Raw genomic sequence first — 22458 nt, 5'->3', positions numbered from 1 at the left:
TGTCATTCCTTCGGCTGCAAGTTATAAACGTACTTTGTTTTATGAGAAATCCATAAAATTTTTCAGCTGTTACTCTCTTTGGGGCAGGAAAAAAATCCAAATGAAATGAATCAGTCACTCCTATTTTCATCCATTCTCAAAAGATGTTGCAGGGGTGGCATACCATACTCCCAAGGGGAGAAGGTGGGCTCCCACATTGACTCAGCCTTCTGAGTATTGATGATAGTGATAAGGGCCTCTAGAAGAAGTGGTTAAATATGTAGGCAGGGAAATGTTGATTGAAGGGGATCCTGGAGAGAAATCCTGACACAGAATCTCAGTGGGTGTAAGAGATAGAGTTGCCATGGTGAGAGTGCTTGCTACCATCAGTACATCTTGGTGCTCTTCATGAAGAGTGCTGTGAATAGTGACTGCTGTGCTCACAGACTATCCTGTTTCCAGTAGTGTAGACAGGCAATCTGCTTGGCATTTCCATTGTAACCTGTTAATATTTAGGATTTATTGTGCTGCTGTTCTTCTGTGAGGTTGCTTTAAATCTGTTAGGTTACTATTAGCTTCTCTCTCTTTTTTTTTTTTGTTGTCAGGTGCAGTTATAAGATTCCAGAATTACTTTGTAAATGTCATGCTTATAAAATACTGAGAATGTCATTCTGTGAAACAGCTGGCCAAGAGAAGTTCTCTCTTGCTGTGTGTTTGTCTAGTACTATTCTCTGGAGCCCTGGAAGAACTGCTGAATGAAAAGTTATACAGCACTAGCGAAATGTGTCTTCACTGAATGCAAAAAGTACAAAAAGAGGGACATCTCCCAGCTTCATGTTTTAGCAGACCAGAATTGAGGTCTTGTGTATGTAGAGCTAGGGAATCCTGGATTGTGACCGGATCCCTCTTACTACACAGAAAATTAACTGGGCCAAGTCTACAACCATGGGAAACTCCAGCCTGAATTTTGTCAGGGCTGTGTTTGGGAAATGCTACTATTACCCCAGAGCTCTACAGTGTCTGCACTAGGACTCTTGGGATGTAGATCTCAGCTCTGCAGGAAACTGGAAAGTGCTGAAAGCCTTAGCTAAAGCTGGGTTTTCTAAGCTCCCTGGTGTAGAGCTTTGATTAGAGCTGGAGCTCTCAGGGCTTTTGGATTCCCAAATTGTAGCAGCAAGTCTTGGATCCCTGGCACAGCTGGCTGCTACTGAGCCAAGCCCAGGGAGCAAGGGAAAGGGTGCCACTCAGTAGGGTAGGGGAATCACGCCTCGTTTGCCAAGAGTTCATCAAACCTTTCCATGTTTCAGGTGGAATATTTTGCTTACAACAAATTGCCATTTTCCAACAGAAATCTGTCTCACTGAAATGTTTCCAACCAACTCGAGTCACAAGTGAAAACTCAGTCTGGTGCCAGTTTGCCCTGATCACGTGTTCATCAATTAGTAAGGAACAAATGTATATATTTGCCAGTCTTTTTGCAGGGTCTAGCCTGGAATGCCACTGTAAGGATTTAAAATTTATTTGTGAGGTCACAGTGAAAAAACTTTTCGATAGAACTGCTGCTATTACTCTGGGCTCAGTTGTTCCTTTCCTGTAACGAGTACTGTATTAAACAAGAAATTGTATAATTATGTGTATGTAACTTATATAGTTTGAGTGCATCTGCTCGTGTAATGTGTTAGCCATTACATATGGGTGGATGGAGTTCTCTTTAAAAGGTAATCAGGATCAAACCTAGTACCTAGGATACTAGGCATTGTGTTCATACTGGAGCATGCAGGCTCTGTGAGAAAGAGCCTGCAGTCAGAGTATGAGGACAGTAAGATTAACTGTGATTCTTAATAGACTGTTAGAATAAATTGCAAACACCATATTTTATGTTTGTATTTTATCATAACAGAGCAGTTTATTTTCTGGTAGAATTAATTTGCAGCAAACTATTTCAGTAACTCCTTGGTATTGCCAGGTGCTGTGTTTTTACCCTAATGATACATAAATCAGTGAAAGACATTGCTATGCAGGTTGGTTTGGTTTTTTTTGTTGGGTTGCTCTGAACAATTTTTATTTGTGAGGTTGCAAAGAATGATGTTTGTTTTTTAATCAAGAAAGCTACTAGTTACAGTTTGGAAGTCTTTATGTACTAACAGGTCATCAGGATCTGGTTGTAAGGACTGTTTGATCCAAAGCAGACTTCATCATTTCCAAGCTGCAGAAACAGATGTTCCTGATTTTTCTGTTTTCAGTTGAGCCTGATGTTTGTGTTCTTTGACTTACATGTGAAAGAATCCTACTGTTCTTAGTGCCTGACTGCTTTCCAAGTGCTCAGAATGAAGAGTTGACTCATTAGTTAGCATCTTCTTTTTTATTTAAAATAGCATGGAAAATGTAGAGTTGAGATTTCTACAATGCTATTAATCTGTTTTGCTTAACACATGCTTTTATCTTTCACCTCTTGAACCAGGTTCATCAGCACCAAGACAGGGGTGAGACCTTTCAATGCCAGCTTTGCCCTTTTACCTCCTCCCGCCACTTCAGCCTGAAACTCCATATGCGTTGCCATCAACATTTCCTCAGGACAGAATCTAAAGTGAAGGAGGAAATACCAGAAACTGAGGTGAAGGGGTCACCACAGCTAAACAGTGACTCCTGCCCGGGACCACAGAGGGAAGGAGGTGGACCTGACCTCACGGGATCAGCATCTGTATCTAAAACACCTGATGTGGCTGGGCAGCCTGGTGGGGGTGTTCCACCTTTACTAGTGAAAGAAGAGCCCAAAGACGACAGTGGTGTCTCAGCTGCACCTTTTGCTCTTAGCACTGTTGACAGAGCCCCCAACAACACAAAGCTGAAAGACTCCTCTGACTTTGTGGCCAACACAGCATCAGCACTATTCAGCCAAGACATCTCTGTCAAGATGGCATCAGATTTTCTTATGAAGCTGTCAGGTAATTTAGCAGCAAGCGGCAGCATCAGCTGCTCCTTCACGGGCTAAGAAACACTTTGCCTTGGGTTTGCTAAGTCACAGAATTGCAAGGAGGGTAACCTTTTAGCTTCTTAATTTAAAATTTCTTATTTCTTTTGATAGGAGAGGTGCATGATGGGGGGAGGAGGGGAAACAGTGAGAAAAGAGAGTGATTTTGCTGTTTAGTTGCTGGGATTGGGAGTGAGAACTTTTTATCCATGCTTTGAAGTTCATTGACAATTACCTTGGCAAATCTCATTTGGTGTGTTTTTAAGGTATGCTCAATACCTGCAGTTCTGGTTTGAAATCACAGTGGTTTGAATATTCAGCTCTTAAGTTCTCTGCCTTTACACCCCTGTTAAAAAGGATCTATAAAGTATTGGTCACCTTCCTTTCAGGGTAGTATTTGAGGTCTAAGTAATAAATACGTATGAAGTATGAGTGTTATTGCATTTCTTGGTTATTAACTCCTTTTTTTAAAAGAGTGGTCCCAGATTCATTAACAGCTTTTAATTTTTTTATTATTTTAATAGAAATCCCTTTCTAATGCAAAGCATGTGTTTACCGGTTTTTTTACTGTCAGATTATTGCTGTAGGAATGATATTCATATGTGAGATTCTGAAGTGGAGGATGTGTTTAGGGTGAATCTATTATATTTTATGTGCTCTTCTATTGATATGACTGAATACTTCAGGACTGTTGATATACTGGGGAGGTGCTGTATACCAAAGTTTTTCAAAATTGGCCTTGAATTTTTAAAGAGAAGGAAATCAGGAAAAATGTTGCTGAAGAAAGTTCTGTTTCACAAGGAGAGGTCAGTTCCTAGGGCAAGTTTTAGACTTTGGAGATAGAAGATAATCTTTTCAATAGAGAATAATTAGTCACCTTTCTCTTTTAAATGGAAAGTAAGTTACATTTTAGCAAATTTTTTTGTCACGTAAACTATGGAATTAGCTCTGTCTTAATGCCATTGCCTTGGTGGAACCACAGCCATTTATTTAGATGAGGCTTACAGTCCTCATCTGCCCAGACTTTTATACCTCTGGGATCACAGTTCTGTGAGGAATTGAGTACAATGGGTAAACACAAAAAATCAAGACTGAGGCTTCATGGAGCCAAGCTGGAAAACAGAAAAGAGCTAAAGGCAAGCAGGAGTTGAATTGGGCTGGCACAAATGGTTTGCTGTGTGGGTTGGAAGAAGCCATAGAACCCGCCCTTTAAAACAAAAATTTAATAATCCATTGATATAATTTATTGCTATGACTAACAAAAAGCGGGCAGGATGAGTCTGTTTTGATTTGCTTGTACATTTTTTTACTTAAGTTTCAAATTTGGCCTCTATATGAAATCCGTTTCGCATTGTCTAAGATATGTCCCACACACGGGGTTGTTCTGGTGTCAATCTTTAGATTTGGGTTGCTGTGCACGAAGTGGCTCCTGCACATAAGTAGTACTGACCTGGAGATGGTAGTGCTCATGATGGCTGCATGTAGCAGAAAGCAGGAGGGGGGGCGGAGAAAGCCTGAAAGCTGAGAAAACATACAACATTTTGGTGTGCTGCTTTTCGTGTAGCAGTTGATGGGAAGCTGTTTACAGTTTGGCAGACGGTCGTGTTTTCAATGTCTGATCTATTGGCATCAGAAAAAGGACACATAATGTACGTTATTCATGCAAAAGGCCTATGCAGTTATTTTATGGTGACTTACTAAAGGTCTTCAAACCTGACTTGTATGCACTGTTACCTAGCAACATGTTACAAAGTCACTGGGGGAGCGAGATGTATGTGTAATTTTGTATGTCCGCATATTTGGATTAAAATGTGCTGCCAGTCACAAAGTTTGCTACACAAGAAGAGCAATGTCTAAAGGAAAGGAATTTCTTTTCTTCTGAGATTTATTTTGTTACATACGTTTACTGCATGCTTTCCTCCATATAGCGTGCATAAATTTAGAGGAGAAGTAATTCTCTTTTAGCAAGTTGGTTAAGTATTAGCTGCATTTTGACGGTTTGCTGTGCTGAACGAAGTTCCTTTGAGTGATTTCTTTATTACCACAGTCTTGTTAGGCCCATCACAGCTTCAATTATTTGCCCTACCTTTCCAATGATATAAATCTTTTGACATCTCAAATTGTATATGCCAATTGTAACAGCCAGCACAGATTTGTGAGACCAAATTATGTCAAAACAATCTAATTTTCTTCTCTGACAGGCCTTGTGGCTAAGAAAGAAGCAGCAGACAGATACACAGACTTTTAGAATTTGGCATTTATTCATATTGAATATTGATGGTTTAAATGAACGTTTATTTTTGCTTGCCAGTGCTTATTGTTCTTCTTCTTGGAGGGGGCCTGTTGGTTCTCATTTCTGTGCAGTTTCAGCCTCTGCTTTTTCCAAGTGTGTGACTCAGAGGAGCGCTTGTCTCCCTTCAGACCTGAGTTCCAGTTTCCAAAAGTTTAACTGGCACACCGAGGGTGAGAGAAGGTACAAAATTGGTGTTTATTAAGTGTTGGGAATTTTAAAACTGAATCTTAATAAGCATGTGTATAATCTTGACTCTCAGTATTATTTCTGAGTGTGCAGTGCAGCACCTCTCTAGTCTAGATGAAGCAGATGTCAGATGGTTGGAAAACAGTCATTGAAAATATTCCACAGTCAAAAGAGAAGAGTTGCAGTCAAAAGAGATCTGTGAAAAATGTGCAGCTATTCAACAAACAGTTGCACAAACACAAGACCAGGAACAACTGTCTAGGTAACAGTTCTGTGGGAAAGGAACAGGAGTTAACAGCACCATACTGGTGCTAAAAAGGGCATAATTGTACTGGAGTACAATAGAGAAATAACCTCAAAGAAGGGGGAAACCGTCCTGTTCTTCTCAGTCTTGCTGAAGTCCAAGGTTTTGGCACTATAGCTTATAAAGAGTGCAGATAGATAGAGAGATTTAAAAGGATACAGTGGAAATGACTGGGAAGTTTAGAAAACATGTCCAATGAGGAGGGCTAAAAGGGAGTAGTCTGTGAAGCCCATAGAGAAGACTAAGGAGAGTCATTAATGAGCCTTTAATGCATTAAAATGTTTGTCATAGGGAGAAGGAAATAATCTGTTGATGATTCATCATAGAACCATAGAATTATTTGGGTCGGAAAAGACCTTAAAGATAACCTAGTCCCAACCCCCGTGCCATGGGGCAGGGACACCTCTGACTAGACCACATTTCTCAAAGCCCCATCCAATGTGGCCTTGAAAACTGCCAGGGATGGGACGTCCACAACTTCTCTGGGCAACCTCTTCCAGTGCCTGACCACCCTCACTGTAAAGAATTTCTTCTGTATATTGAACCTAAATTTCCCCTCTTTCCGTTTGAACCCGTTACTCCTTGTCCTGTCACTACAGTTCCTGATGAACAGTCCCTCTCTGGCTTCCCTGCAGACAGATGTAGGCAGATGATGTCTATCCACCCATATCCACCAATGCTTAACCCTGTCATAGAAGGCCACCAAATTCATCAGGCGTTATTTTTCCCTTAGTTAAGCTATGTGGGTTTGTCACTTATCACCTCTTTGTTTCCTATGTGCCTTAGCACAGTTTCCAGGAGAATGGAAATTATTGTAATTAATCATAAAATCATCATAATTAGGACAAAAATTAAGAGGATTATATTGCTGTAAGTTTTAAGGTAGCATTAGGAAAGTCTTTCCACAGTTAAGCTATTTAAACCTCTGTGATAGTTTGGCTGGAGAGACTGAGGCATCTCTGCCACTGGACAAATTTAAAAACATGTTCAGAAAGGGTTAGGGGAGCTTTAGATTTAAAAAGGTTGAGAAATACTGGTGTGAGTGACCTTTTGAGACCCCTTCATCCCCAATTCTGTACCATTGCTTGCCAGAAAGATATGTAATTACATGTTTTATGAAATAAGGCATAACACAAATCACCAAATGTAAATCTAAAAGTTAAAACAAATCTTGATTTATTTTTTTTCCAGATTCCATTCTCCAGGTCCTAGTTTAAATTAGGAGAGGTTTTCAAATTCACAAGAAATTTAAAAGAGTTCTCTGAAATTTTATTTAAATTTGTTTGTAAAGGGAATTAGCAGATGACTGAACATATATACAGAGGAATATTTAAGCATGGACATGTTTTTACGTTCAAATCTTCCCTCTCTTATTTCAGTAGAGCTGCTTACATGGCTTTAAGTTACCCGAGTACTTTGCGATATCAGTGCTTTGCCAGAATGTTTTCTTCCCCCAGTCCATTAATTCCATATTGAAACTTTGTAACAGCATTCATATCTTAATTTGAAGAGTATTTGCTTTTCCTGTTTCAAAGGTTTCAATGGCAGACATTATACAACCCATCTCTTTAAATACTGATGTCCTTCCACCCACTTTTAAGGCTTGGGGTTTTTTTTGTAATAAAAAAAGTGTCTTTCACAATGATCCAAATTACAATGGTCAGTGTACCCTAGTGGTGTTATTATTGTGCCTGTGTTATGTGCTGCAGTTACTTTTAACATTTGAAAATAAATGAATCCCAACAAAATGAATGGGATTCTTGCACTATTGCTCTCAAAGGGATTCTGTGTGGAAACAATAATTGTAACACATACTTCACTGCTGACCTCTCTCCCCCACCACTCTGTGTTAAACAAGTGTATTACTCTGGAAAGTATGTCTCTTCATCTTTTGAAGTGTTATCAAGTGGGCCCTGCTTCTGGCGTTCTTTTTATGTTCCCCAAGTTACTCGCGTGGAAGAACTTTAAAAAAGAGAGGAGGAAGGAGCTAACATGCTGAGGATTTGGGGCTGGCCATGTTAAACAAATGAGAAAATATGTTTCCTCCCGAAATCATATCTGCTGTCACTGTCTTATGAGAAGTCAAATCTTTATTTTGGAAAACCATGCCATCGTGGGACTTTGGTGACTGTCCAAAGTATTGGGACTTTGCATTCCTGTTTTATTAGCTGATTCCATTAATGGAATAATGAAAGAGTAAGACATCAGACAGCTAGACAGCTACATACAACGTATTAGTAGTTAAGCTAAGTAATCACTTGGATTATTTGTCCTGTTTGACTCTTGAAAATTGCTGCATTCCTGAAAGGTAACACAAGTAATTTGAAATGTTTTAGTATTTGCCATTGACAGTACTGAACTGACTGGCTTGAACTCTTCAAAGAGCTCTTTTTAATAAAATAAAAGCATGTCCAATAAAATTGTCATAATTGATGTATTTGTGTTGCAAGTTCCAAAGAAAAGACTGCTGCCTATATTTAGGTTTCATAGTTTATGCCAGAATGTAAAATTTCAATTAGAATATGTAAGTGCCCAGGACTGGCAATTGTTGAGCCATGTCCTTAATTTAAAAATACTGTGAATTCCGTAAAGCTGCTGTCAATGCAAATACTCCTGATGTCATGAAGATCTCTCTTTGAAGTGTGTCTCCAGGTTCACATTTGAGTAATTTCCATATAGACCTTTAATTAAAAATAAAATTGTGAAGGGGTAATAGCACAGCTACTTGCAACCTGGACAAATCAAAGCTTGTACTAAACTTTGCTACTGATATATCACCACCCTTATAATCTCTTTACACTCTTACACTTGGAGTATAAGACTAGACTAGACTGATGGCTCTTTTGCTTCCCTGATTACACCATTACTCTGGGCAGAAGTCTGAGCTCATGAGCCTTTCTCTCACATCTATCCAAAATGGGAATTGAAAAGACTGTTAGTTCAATTACCTCTCATTGTTTGTTTTGTTTTTTTGTTTTCTTAAGTAAATATCAAGGTCAGTCTCCTGGTGTTTCTCGCCTCTGTTTCTGTTCCTTTGTAGAGAGAAGACATTTCCATATTGCAAGCAATTCTTTCCTATCAGCAACAGATTTCCTTTTGCTCCTTTCACTGTCCTCCATCTCTTTTCTCCAGCTTTCCCAGAATTTTACCTATTCTGCTGCTGTTTTGATTTTTACCTGGAAAGGAGAAGATGGGCTGGCAGAGATTACAACCTTGTTTAGCCTGTGGGACTTTAGCTGTATAACAGACATCTTGGGGCATGGAGGGATGTGAGGTCCTACAGGTGCCTTAGCAATTTGCCTAATTCCACCATTGGTCATTCTCCAATGCTGTGTCTCATTTTGCTTGACTCCCGCTCCCTAAATACAGAGCAGCTTTAGAGAAAATCAGGATAGTTAGCTGCCCTATTCTTAACCCCTGCTTACAATTTTTAACATACTTAAGCAAGATGGTTTGAAAGATCTCATATTTTAAGTGCTCTCTGGAAGCCTAGGGCTATCAAGTCACGGCATCATTATATTTATGATTGTCTATTCTGACGTTCCACTGCATTGATAAAAAGAAACTTGGTAATGCTGAGCGCCCTTGAGTCATAAGTAGCTTTTTCATTGATAATACCCATCCTGTTCCTTATAGCCCTATAGGTTACTTTGTTTGGCTGAGGGCAGAGTAGAGGGCTTTAAAACTGAGGTGTAATTGATTTAGAATTCCCAGGACGGTTAGGTAACATGAGGTGCTCTGGCACAGATGAATACTGCAGGGCACAAGGTGCTAAAAAGAGCCCAGCTAGACTGGCCTGCTAGAACAGTATTTCTCTTTTTGGGCCACTTAGTGTATACAGCCTCTGTGTTTAATAAGTTGAGCATAATATATCAGCCTAATTGGATTTTAGTCTGGAGATTCTCTAACAGGTTCCAATTCCATAGATTTTTCTTGCAAAGCAATTCTTTCACCAGTGGCTGCTTCTGCAGTGTTTGTACCCCTTCCTCAGTTCTTGAATGTCATCAAATATGAGCCATAGTCTCCTTGCAGAATTCCAATACCCACCTGCACATTTCAATTACTAGAAAGAAAACAGTAGATGACCCAAGTCATACCCTTTATTGACCACAGCTGCCTTCAGGATGATGCGATACCCACTGTCGGGGACCTGTGTCTTCCAAATACTGCAGAACTGATCTGTCAAAGGTCCTTGGTTTCTCTTAACCACCCCAACTCACAACTTACCATCTGGAATGGAAGGTTTTTTGTCATTTAGATTCTCTAACTCCAGTAAGACCTGGATAAAACACTGCCCTTTCTTCCTCAGGTAGAAGTCATACCATGGTTCTCTTGCCATACTGGCTCTGAGGAAAATCTCAAGGAGACCAGTTCAGTTTGCAGTACCTTTGGAATGTGTCCTCAGTTTCCCTTTTCCCTCAGCCATGACTGCCCTGCTCTCTCATCTGTGTAGCTGTAGTCAGGCATCACTGGTAAAATAACATGATGGTGCAGCGATGTACTGTTGCACACACATTTTCCTCACAGTTCCTTTTGATCCAGACTGTATAGATGCTTTACCTCATGGCCTCTATTGTGTGGCAGCATTTTTGTTGTGGATGCTGTTTTCTTTCTTGTGTTCTTTGCTCAGACAGATGGAATAGTGACCAACTCCGTGCTGGTTGTGACTTGTAATACTGAGCTTGCAGTAATCAGCCCATTTTTGCCCTTTCAATTTTAAATGTTTTGAGCATTTAGAAATCCTTGTAAGTGGACTGATGCAGTTAGCAGCTTCTATCAGAGTGTTTCAGATTAGTGGCAGATGCCCAAAGCTTTTCTTGTGGCATTTGGCAGTTTGAGGAAAGTGGTGTAACTTTCATCATCTACTTTTGCCAAATGGCTCAAATGATTCCAGTTGCCAGGAAGATAAAAATCAGCAGTCTGGAATATTCTTTGATCTATGTTTTTTCTGGATATGGAATGGAACAAGTGGAGCATTATCAACCCTGCTTGAGAGACTGCTGCCTGTTGGTTGCATTTGCTGGGTGGGTTTGTTTTTTTAACTTGCTATGTATTTCAAAATTAAATTGCTGGGTTTTTTTGATTCAGTCTGCAGGCAACACATCCTTCATTCTGTTCTCATTGCTGTTCAGAATGAATGTAAATTAAATACAAGTTTAAATATTTGTATGTGTATCCATTTTTGTATGTAGATAGAAGATACTGTTCCTTCTGGGGAGTAATAATTTTGTCATTCACATTACTTTATTAGTCTTCAGCATAATCTTTTTAGTTCTTGTCTAGTTCTAATTTTTTTAAACATTCCTCAATCATGGTTTTTTTTTTAAAATCTGGTCATAGTAAACTTTTATTTCTCTTATTTGCAATGTTTTTTCTTACATCTGTTTAGTGTTTTGCCTAATATGACTAGTGGATGCATCATAGTTGCTATATCCCATGTGTTAGCAATTTTGTCCATAGTTGTGGATCCAAGATGGGAGAGAGGCAAGAGTGGTGGGGACTTTTGTTGCTTAGGGGCTTATTTGGGTTTTTTTTGTTTTGTGTGGTGTTTAGTTTTCCCTCTAGGTTTAATGTACGGATCTGATAGACTGGACAACATCCCCTTTCTTTACATGTCCTTCTATTTTAGGTTTCCCTTACATTAGAACCTACTTTAGAACAAAAACCCTATTAATTGTAGCCATTGGGTTGAAACTGACCCAGTAGTTGTCTGATTTTGTTTTTATTTTCTGGGGGAAGAAAAATGAAGCTCAGTGATTTATCTACAATTAAAATGTTTAATCTACAGTTAAAATGTTTGATTTTTTGAAAACATGGTCAATTCGAGGAATGTGCTGCTGGTTAATTAAAGAAATAGAACTTTCCTAATTTATTCATTCCCTCTTCTGTCCAAAACAGAGCAGCTAGAGTAGGCAGAATCAGGAACATAGGTAAGAACAATAGTCTGGGATTCTTTCCCCCTTCATGTAGCCCTGCCAAATGCACATCTTCAGAGCTTCCTCTGGACTGTGGGACCCTGACCTTGTTTCGTATTTGTCATAGGTGACACACATAGGTGACAGTGTACATATCTCACGAAGAGCTCACTTAGATTGTCTGATGCCATGCTGGTAGACTTGTTTTCAACATAATTGTATCCTTGTTATCCTGGGTGATGGCTCAGAAGTGTGAGGAAGCAGTGGCTTATAGCAGCACGTGCTGTCATAGTAGGAGAACTCGTGTATGGGGTAGGGAAAGGGGGACGTAGGAAAGGAAGGAAAGTTGGTGTTCAAGTCATTCTGGATGTGTCACTATCACTAAATTATTTAAACTCTGCTATGATCTACCTTGAATTTCTGGTTCTCTGAGTTATTGAAACTTGGCTTTGTCTTAGGAGGGTTTGAAGATGCTCTTTATGGATGGGATGGGATGAAGAGCATAGAGGCACCACTTTACACTTGCCCTTGAATTGGGTCAAGTCGGCTGCTGAGTTGTCGCGTGGTGATAAGAGAGTTTAATAAATGCTAATTTCTTCCAAAAGCACCCCTTTTGATCCTCCTTCTCGAGGCCGAATAATCCAGTAAGCATTTGCCACTGCACATTATACTGCCTGACTCTTGAAAAAAGTTCCTAGTTTAAGTCTGTGATTTTATGTGAGTTCTGTTACAGTGGTTGTATTTGTGTGTGGATGTTTTTACATTGTTCTAAAGCTGTCTTATAATGGCCCATAGTGTATTGTTGTAAACTTACACTGATCTGCATATGTGAGTTTAATATCACCTCTGTATTTTAAATGGTAAGAGAGTATTCTGACCTGGTCTATAGTACTTCCTCTACCTGGTTCATTTTCTGCCCTGGTTCATGGGCAGAGACAAGGCTGGATCCACAGGTTAATGATTGTTCTCACTGGGTTGTATTTATCTCCTCACTTGGAATTCTTTTATTTTCTGGGACAGTTCAAAATTCAAAATTTTTATTCAGAATTTAAATTCAAAGGATATTTTATTTTCCTCCATGTTCTCTGAAAGTTCAGGCAGAATGCTCCCAATCATGTGCACTCAGATATTTTTCATATCAGTAGCAGCTGCAGTGGCATGATTTAAAAGTGAAGGAAAGCAGAAGGTAATTTGGCATAGAAGGTTTGGGTCTTTTTTTTGGTGACCATTCATCACCCCAGGTCAAACCCCAGAATAGACTGAGGCCTGGATAAAGAAGATAGATGAAATTTTTTTGTTAGTACCTTGGTAAAGCTAAGATTGAATTGAGAGCTTTAACCTGTATTTTTATGGGTTAAAGCATGCTTTAATGGTTCATATTTCTGCTTTTGCTCCTTTTTTTTTTTTAAATAAGGGGGAAGTGCAATTCTTAATACTGGTAAAAGTGCCTATAGGTCATGTTAAAAATTACACATATGAGGTAATTTAATTTCTGAAGCAGTGAATAGAACCAATGTGTATGTACATGTTGCTTGTGTGTATCCTCTTTATACCATTTGCTTTAATCCTGTTCTTTGGTAATGGCTTGCCAGCCAACAAGAAAGGAGGAAAATCAAACAACTCTGCAATATAAACTGAAAAAATGTGTTATGTTATAGGGTAATATAGTAGCTTTAAAAATCATTAAAAAAAACCAAAACCAAAACAAAAAAAAAAAACAACAACAAAACAACAAACACCAAAAAAAACCCAAACAAAAAATGCAAACACCAGAAAACCACAAAAAATGGACTATGTGAAAATGAATAAAGCTTAAAGTAACAAATGTAAGTGTCTAGCTCTGATAAAGATGGGAATTGCACCTCATATTTTAGGGTTCAGGTCTCTGGGAAATGCTGAGCACTTCACAGTGGGATGCAGGAATTCAGGTTCTCTAGGAGTTCTCTTGGGGGAACTGATGAGAAAGAGAATATCTGAGGAAATAAACCAAAAGAGTCAAGAGACTGAGAAGTAGTGAAGTGGAGGAGAAACTAGACCAAGGACTTAAGTCCTTGGTAAATGTTGCCCGGTTTTGCTGGGTTTATTTGATGTGTTAGTTCCTTGCCCCTTCAGTTGGATGTTATCATCCCTGTTATATGCCAGGCTTTCTCTGTCCATGTAATGGGTTTGTATAACAAACAGATCTCTGCATCAGGCAGTGATGCACATGGGCTTCTAATGCCCTGGTCCAGCCCATACGAGGGGCAACTGGGTACATCCTTCTTACATGGTCCAAGTGAGATTTGACAGAGATCATAGGCAAGAGACATGAGGATAGGCAGGGGACTGACATATGGAAGGAGGGAAATATGTAGGAGAGGTAGTAAGGTGAGTTATGAGAGAGCTTGCTTACAAAGATAACAAAATGGGGCCAGTGCTCTATCTTTCATGTTTGTGGAGACAGAATTTTTGAGAGGTGGGAAAGATGTAAACTCGTCAAAGTTTATGGCACTGAACATGTCATCTGGTGTGTTACTGGGAATTCAAAGTGATATTTTGATCGAGAAAAAGGCACTAAGAGACAGGGAAGAAGTATCTCTTCATGGTTAAACATACAAAATTACGAGAAGAGCTGCTGAAATGTAGTGCAAGTTCTTTAGCCTTCTGCTTTTTGTGCGGTCTGCCTGTGAATTCATATTGCTTGGGCTTGGAAGTGTTGTTTAAAAGCTGGAATTGGTTTTATCTGTTCAGCCAAATGCAGTGCAAAGGATCTACTGTTGTTGAGGGCTATTGGAAAGACCCTTCAAGAACAACATTGCTCAGTGTGTAGATTTTAAACAGCCCCCCAAGGTCTCTGTACCCTTCTCTGTGGAGCTGCTTACATGACGTATTTGAATGGATTATTTTAAACTTACTCTCTTTCTTTCTATGCGTATAGAACTTGAAATAGTGCAGAACTGTCTTCTGAAAATCGCTCTGCTCCTTTTTTTAACGTAACAACTTTTAGGACCTAAGAATTTGCTGTCTTGTCCCTTTTACTCCCCTCTTAGATTTTCTGTCTTTCTACTCTTCATCTCTTGCCTCTTTTCCATGCTCTAAGAACTTAATATGTCATACCCATGGGCTTTGCCAAATTTACTTCACATAAGGTGAAATGATATTTTAAATTTCCACCAAGCCTATAGAAGACCTACAAACCATGGGACCAGGGAAGTGCTTTTAGGAGGAGAAGGGGCAAAAAAGTGAGATGAGCAGATGTTTTCATGAGCTTTGGTACATGCAGTTTTTGTGTTCCAGAACTGCCCCTTTGCACAAAAGGTGCAGAAGTTTGTTTACCCCTTGAAGCATCTTTGAAGAGTTTGACATGACTGCTTCCAGTACCTACTCTAGCACTTCTCAGGTTATGGTTTCTTCCTGTTACTTGCTGCTCCAGGATTATACATTACCTGAAGTCTCACTTCTTTCCTTCTCTTGACAGCTGCAAATCAAAAAGAGCCTTTGACTCCTAATTTTAAAGTGAAAGAGGAGCCTAAGGATGAGGAAACTGCAAGTTCAGCCGTGTCTCAGTCCAGCTATGTGTTCAGCCAAGAATCTGAAGCCTCAGCTCCAAACATCCCTGAGGAGAAACTCAAGCCACAGGAAGCACAGGCAAATGTGATGAGGCAGGACATGTCAGTCAAGGCAGCGTCTGAGCTCCTCATGAAGCTCTCAGGTAGATATTTAATTTAATAATGTTGAACTTCTTAACTATTTTTTTTCATGTGCGCTAACAGGGTTACCTTGCAAGGAGGTATGTTTAACTTTAGTAGCAAGTCAAGGAACAGTTGAAAAGGCCTGTCTGCACAGTTGCACTTACATAAAGCATGCTGGTCTGTCACTATAGTATCTAATTATCTCTGCTCTGTTTTTCAAATTAATGACTATGGAATAAGTCAAAAGAAATGATGCCTTAAAGCTTTCAGATGCTGTAATTTTTAAAATGTACCAAAACATGTTAATACCAATTTATTCACGTGTCACTTCATTAACATTATAAGAGTGTGTGTCTGTACTGAACTGTACCTGACAGAGCTTTATAAAACATGACTTTTAAAGCCTTTTATTTCTTCTGACAATATCTTGTACTCAAAATGACAAGATACACTGTTAAAAAAATGATATAAACTGAGACAGCTTTCTGCATTTAGAGAGACCACTTGAACTTGCCTGCATTGCCTTGGTGATACATCCTTCTGCCAGACAAGTAGACAGTGTGCATGTGTACACACAGAGGTAATGTTAAAGCTGAAGGGAGTCAAATAATGTATGTTCTGCTAATTATGCTTTAGGTAACTGTCAGAATCGAGGTTTAAATTTAAGGGAAAGTAAAAGGGTTGAATTATTGCTGCTGGGAACAGGTTAAGTGAATGACAAAAAAGGCTTTGAACTTCTAACAGACCAATGTTTAGGACCAAGACATGACAGTCAGCCTGGCAGTATGGGTTTGTACTTCCACACCTGAACTGGATCTGTTAGTTTTTAAGTCAGAATTCTCGAAAACTTATTATGCCAAAGTCATGCAAGAAGTGCAAGTGGAAATGCTTACAAGTTTAGTAACTTCTGAGACCCTTGTCAAACCTTTGTCTTGATTAGATCCTGTAAACATTGAATTTGGACTCAAATGTATATCTGAAAGACTCTGACTGACCAGGATCTCCCCAAAAAACATGTAATTAATTCACTCCTGTTCATACCTGCACACTTTAATTTGAAGAATTTGCATCATTGATTTGTAACCCTTTTGTATTAATGATGCAAAAAATACTTTGCAAGTACAAGAGTTGATCAGAGCAGAAGTTTCCAGACTTTTCACAGACTCCCAAATAATAAACATTTGGTTATTGGTAAAGTTCACTGTTGCTGCTGGTAACTGGTTTGAGTGTGGTGTTTTGGTAACAAAACTTTGCAGCTTAAGGAATGCTAACCTGTGACTCCATTTTGCTTGGTGCATATAAATTTAGGTAACTATTTTTATAAAGAAAGAGCTCTGTAACTTAACATTTTCTTGGGTACTTCAGAGACATAAAGGTTCTGGGTTGTGCATCTTGAATTCAGCATTCGGAGGCTGTGTTCAAATAGGTTTATTACTGGCTATTATGTTAGAATATTTATGCCTTAAATATCTGTTTGTATGAGTGAAATCTTGCATGTGTAAAATATTGATCAAGTCTTCAGTCCCTTCTGTTGGGACCTCCCAGACTTCAAAGGCTGTAGGAAGAAATACGCTGCTGTGACATTTCTCTTACAATCTCTTAGTGACTGAGCAGTTTTTGCTGGCAGTGGGCTTTTTGGTGAATCTATAGGTTAGAAGGTGAAGAATGACTAGGATTTACTGAGTCAGTGTTGCTGCAGTTGGTATTCCTGCATCAGCCAGTGGGTGGGGTTACACGAAGTTTATCACATACAGTTTTTCAATTTCCACTGAATTACCTGAAATACTGAATTACCATATAAGGCAGAAACTATAAAGGAGGTAAATACTAAGATGCAGTTTAATGTAGGACAAATATATGAAGAAAATCTAAAATGAATAACCTCTTTAGTGTTTTGGGTTTTGGGGTTATTTAATCTTTATCTGGTCGAATACTCGCAGGTCACTGTTGTGACCTTCTCACTTTATCTTAAGCAATTCTGCAGCCTGTTTTGGTGATTTAAAACTTAAACAATTAAGCCACTTCTTCATAGAATGCTTTTGGTTGGAAGGGACCTTAAAGATCACAGAAATATTTAGGCTGGAAAAGACAACCAAGATCATCCACTCCAACCATTGACTGATCACCACCTTGTAGACTGGACCATGGCGCTAAGTACCATGTCCAGTTGTTTTTAGAACACCTCCAGGGATGGATGCCCACTCCCTTGGGCAGCCTGTTCCAGTGCTTGACAACCCTATCCGTGAAGGAATTCTTCCTGATGTCCAACCTGAACCTCCCCTTTGTTATTTTCACTTTCTTCTGTGTAATGCTAATTACAAAAACCTGCACCACATACAAAGTCAGCAAGGGATTTCCAGTATAATAGCATTTTGCTTTCTGCACTCCTGATGTATGTGCTGCTGTTATCCTCTGAGCAAGAGCATTGCTGATTGTTTCAGCCCCAGGGGAGCCTCTTGGGATTTAGGCATAGACCTTGCTCTCTCCTCCATGTAAAGAATATGCTGATTTATATTTTTCACTGGGAAATCTGTTTTCCCAAACTGTGTTGCCAGGTCTTAGCTGTACAGTGCAGTGGAAGGGCTTTCGAGCTCTGGATCCTAATTTGATTTACTGGATACTGTAAAGTAGACTTCAAATCACCAGCACGTGTAATGGAGGGACTTGTCAGCCACTCAAAGTATTCTAAAGCTAGGAAAAGTTAGAAAAATAAACTTACTTTACTGTAGTAGAACATCAACAGAACATTTGTTAGTTGTCATTGTAGAAGTAGATGTAGAAAAACAAGAAAATCACACACAGTTGTCTATTTTAGTTCTACTACACATGGCTCTCTCTTTCAAGCTAAAGGGCTTTTGGGACACTTACAGGCTTCTAGCAACACACAACCAGTGTTTAGGTTCAGGCCCTTACCTCACATATTACTTTGGTGTATATGCCCTTTTATACCATCTTTTTCTCTACTGTGTTCCGATTGGATTCAGGTCTTCTACCCCACAGTTCACAGACTTGATACCTAATCACCTGATACCTACTCACATTTCTTCCAAAGGATTATCCAAGCTAAGAAGGCTAACGTCTCTTGAGCAGGTGTAGGCAGAACCCACTTCCACCCAGGTAGTCAGAACAAAACTTCCCAACAGCTAAACTACTTTTTAAAGTAAATCAAATGCCCATTTGAAAGAAATGGTATTTGGGGATTAGCAGGCAAAGTTTGAGCCTCAGTGCTGACTTTCAACCTACATTTTACATAAAATGACTACTAAATGATATCTATGAGTGTACAAAGGTGAGCTGTGAATTCTGTCTGTTACTAAGTCTTGACTGAGACTAGAGCCAATGGTAAACAGATTTGAGGAGATAGTGGAGTGGGGCAAATTGCTCTCATCTCTGGAAGGGTGCCATCCCTACAAGTTTTTGAATTCCTTATATTAAACATTGCATAAAATCAATTATAAGAAATGAAAGTAATATATTTCAGATACATCTGTTTTCTACATTCTTACCAGTTCTCTTTCATGGAAAAGCTAATTTATTTCTCAAAATGTTTAATGAAGTGGTGTACCCGGTGACACCTGGTCAGTTTTATACACTCAGTCTTGTAAATTGAAAGGTAGGTTTAAGAGGAGACTGAAATTTAAAATAAATATTTGCATTTACGTGCCAGTGTTTGAGCCTAAAAGTTCATTTTCTGTTGAGTTATGCTGCTAATGTGTTTGGGGCATGTATTAGCTTTCAGAAGCATAGAGTGTTTTGCCTTCTTGTCCAAAAATGAATGCATAGGTGGAAGTGTATAAAATAGATATTAGGAAGAAATTCTTTACAGAGAGGGTAGTCAGACATTGGACTGGGCTGCCCAGGGAAGTGGTGGATTCACCGTCCCTGGAGGTTTTTAAGATAAGACTGGATGTGGCACTTAGTGCCATAGTGTAGTAACCACAGTGGTAGTGGATCAAGGGTTAGACTTGGTGATCTCAGAGGTCCCTTCCAACCTGGCTGATTCTATGATTCTGTGAAAATCTATTCCAGGTACTAGCACTTCATAAAGAGTATTTTACCCTGGTACCTTGAACTTGACATTAGGATGTCCCTGTCTTTCCTAGAATTTTGTCTTAATTACACTTGCCTTTAGTTCAGATGAATACATTTCACAAATAGGACATATTTTGCATTTCAGTAGTAACTCGGCTTGTTTTCCTCCTCTCTTTTTTCAGTTGGTCAACTCCCCCTGTATTGCACATATCCTTGTTATCACTAGAAAATGCATGACCTTTGTGCTATTTAGTTCCTTTGGATTTTTTGTACTTCAGTCCTCAGGTCACACAGTGCTGCTTGTAGTAGACCAGTACCAACAATATGTCTTAATTTTGGGTTATCAACAGGTGCAATTAGTGCATACTTACTTCATGACCTCAGCACGCAAAGTAAAATGTTGCCTACAATTGATTCCAAAAGCATTCTTGATCAACTCCATTTATTATCACCTAATTATATGACAGTTCCTCTTTCAGCACAACTGATTATTACCAGGGGGGTGGGGTGGGGAGTGTTTGCCTTTTTTTGATTAAGCCATTATCTACTTGAAAGTATTTATGCTGATTTCCTGTTTCATGCCTTGTAGTTAATTTTTTTGACACTATATCATATATTTAACTGAAATCACAGGGGTTAGAACGTCTATTTAAAAATAATAAGACAAAGCAAAAAGAATGATAGTACAATTCTATATAAAATGAAGGCCAGAACACCTTAATCCCATACCCATCCCAGAAAATGACACATGGTGCGTTAGGCCACAGTGAATTGAAGGACTGTCTGAGAAGTATCTGTCAAAACAGCACAGAATTCCAGAGGTACTAAATAACAGTATGACTTTTAAAAGTCTGCTAACCAGGGAGCGTTATCAGAGACAGAGAAACTAACCTTGCTACGTATTTCTTTTTCATAAATTTGGGGACTGTTCAGGGAAGTGCTCGTGTGGAGTTAGGCTGTTGTCTTTGGAGATGGCTGTCATCGGTACCTCAGAAGAGTCTCTGCACCTGGAGTGCAGGAGAGCTGTCAAGAGTGCTTTCATCCCTGCTTAGAAAGCCTTGATAATGGGCAGTGGAGAGAAAATACAGGGAAGTCTTTTGTTCCTTGGTCTCATTAGGAAGATCTGGGCAGTAGCAGGTGCTTCTGTAGAAACTCAGAAAAGTAAATGTGGAAGTGTGTGATTCAAAATAAGACTTTTTTTGGTGAAACTAGAGAAATGGCAAACCATGGCAAGTCACATTACCGGATTAAATCCTGCTACTGGCCAAGTGGTTGCTGTTGGTTTTGGGAGGCTTTTTTTTGTGGGTTTGTTTTTGGTTTGTTTTTTTTAACCAACAGAAACGTGAAATTGATGGTGAATGGTCAGATCAAAGCTGTGTTTTCACTACAGTATGGGCTAAGATACAAGTTTCTAGATAGTTAGATTTATTATTCAATGTGTTATGTTCCAGATTTTTTTTTCAAGTTTTTGAAACCCTCCTGCCAGTGCTGTACCACGTGAAGTTTGTATCAGGCCACAGAATGTTCATTCAGTTTAACAGGCTTTTCCATGACATCTGTATAACATAATCCCAAAAGTACTCAACTAGTAATAGATTCTTACCTGTTGATGGGTTTTGCCATGTTCATGACAACATTGCTGTTTAAACCCAAAAGCAGGAAAACTGTGAAAAAATACTACTCTTTCACAGGAAAAGTATAGGCTGGGAAGTATGGAAGTCTGCAAAGTCTAAATTGGTGGGTTTTTTTTAATCCTATAGGTCTTAAAAAATCCACAAAACAAGTATCACAGGAAAACAAACATAACAAAGCTGATCTTTTATTTCAGTACAGCTATACTGTGCTTTTAAGTTACTTCAATTCATCTTCCTTTTTTCCACGTCAAGGTAACCTTGACACTTAATGAAAACTATGTTAATTTAAAAGATTAGATAATTTAGAATAATAAGAAATTATTGTATATGTGGTTCAAATGCACTTCTTTAGGTATTCTAGATTTATTTTATGTTTTATTTTATTTTCTTTTTAGGAATTGTCACTAAGAAGTTTAAACACACACACACCCCCCGTGCTTCACTTTATTACTATTCCTTGATGATGTTGAGCCAGGTGGGAGTGGCCACAGAGCTATGAAAAGTGGGCCTGTGAGTTTTGTTCAGTGTCAGGTGATTGTGGAGGCACAGGGTTCGCAAAGGCCTCTTGAAGTCCCCCCTTGCCTTTGGAGAGTCAGCATGTAAAGACAGGAAAACTGGAGCCAGGCTCCCTGCAAAAGTACGGCTTGCTGCAGAATACTGGACTAGAGTTCTCTTGAACTGTGAGACTGGGATATATTGGAACAAGTTGTAAAATAAGAATTCACTGCACATGTTGACTTTTTATCAAATTCTTCTTGAACTGTTTTGAGGGGTTGGCCATGTTCTGCAAGTAAGGGTCTTGCACGTAAGCACCATAATTGTACCATTTAAACTGAAAGAGCAGCAGATGTGTATCACGACTCTAATTAGTCTATTGCTTTAATTTGCTCCTTTTTTTCTCCTTGGCTTGTATTTCTGTGAAACAGCTTGTAGCTGCAAAATTCTGTAACATGGGAGTTCAGAGGTTCCACTTTAACAAATACAAGCCATTTTATGATTATTTTTTTAATGAAGGATCCTGTTACATTGATTCATTGACATTATCTTATATAAAACAGCAGTTTGAAAAAAAAAATACTAGCAAAATAAAGCGTCAGGCACAGCGCCCTAGGGAACGTCAGATGTTACTTGTTGTGTCTCTGTAGCAGAACCTTCAGGGCTTGCCAACTGTTCCCTACCTCTGAGGTTTTATTTAAGCTGTTTTAGGGCATGTTTATTTCTAGCAAATCAGAACAATTAGCATAACAAAATGCCTGATTCTCCGTACTGAAAGCTTTTGAAGATGGTACAAGTTGACCCACTAGTTACCCCTGTCTGCTTCATTGTGGAAACTAGTACATGAGTCCAATTTATGAGACATATGGGAAAGGCTTTCTTTTCTAAGTTGATTCATAAAGTTGATTTGTAAAGCTCATAGGCATTTCAGCAAATGTGAGCAACTTAGAACTTTAGTTGCAGGATGAAGTTTTAAAT

General features: G+C 39.0%; 1 protein-coding gene across 2 annotated transcripts in view; it reads left to right on the top strand.

Moving 5' to 3' along the window:
* ZNF827 (zinc finger protein 827) overlaps nt 1–22458 on the top strand; it is a 105922-nt gene that overhangs the window by 39193 nt on the left and 44271 nt on the right. For both annotated transcript variants that reach the window (XM_027652766.1, XM_027652765.1), the window contains exons 4-5: nt 2441–2924; nt 15106–15339. In XM_027652766.1, the coding sequence (XP_027508567.1) occupies nt 2441–2924; nt 15106–15339 (718 nt within the window). The remainder of the gene's footprint in view (nt 1–2440; nt 2925–15105; nt 15340–22458) is intronic.

Source organism: Corapipo altera, unplaced genomic scaffold (genome assembly GCF_003945725.1).
Source record: "Corapipo altera isolate COAL_440 unplaced genomic scaffold, ASM394572v1 69, whole genome shotgun sequence".
NCBI classification, from domain to species: Eukaryota; Metazoa; Chordata; class Aves; order Passeriformes; family Pipridae; genus Corapipo; species Corapipo altera.
Note: the sequence above shows the minus strand (reverse complement) of the source record. Positions and strands in the feature narration are given on the sequence as shown.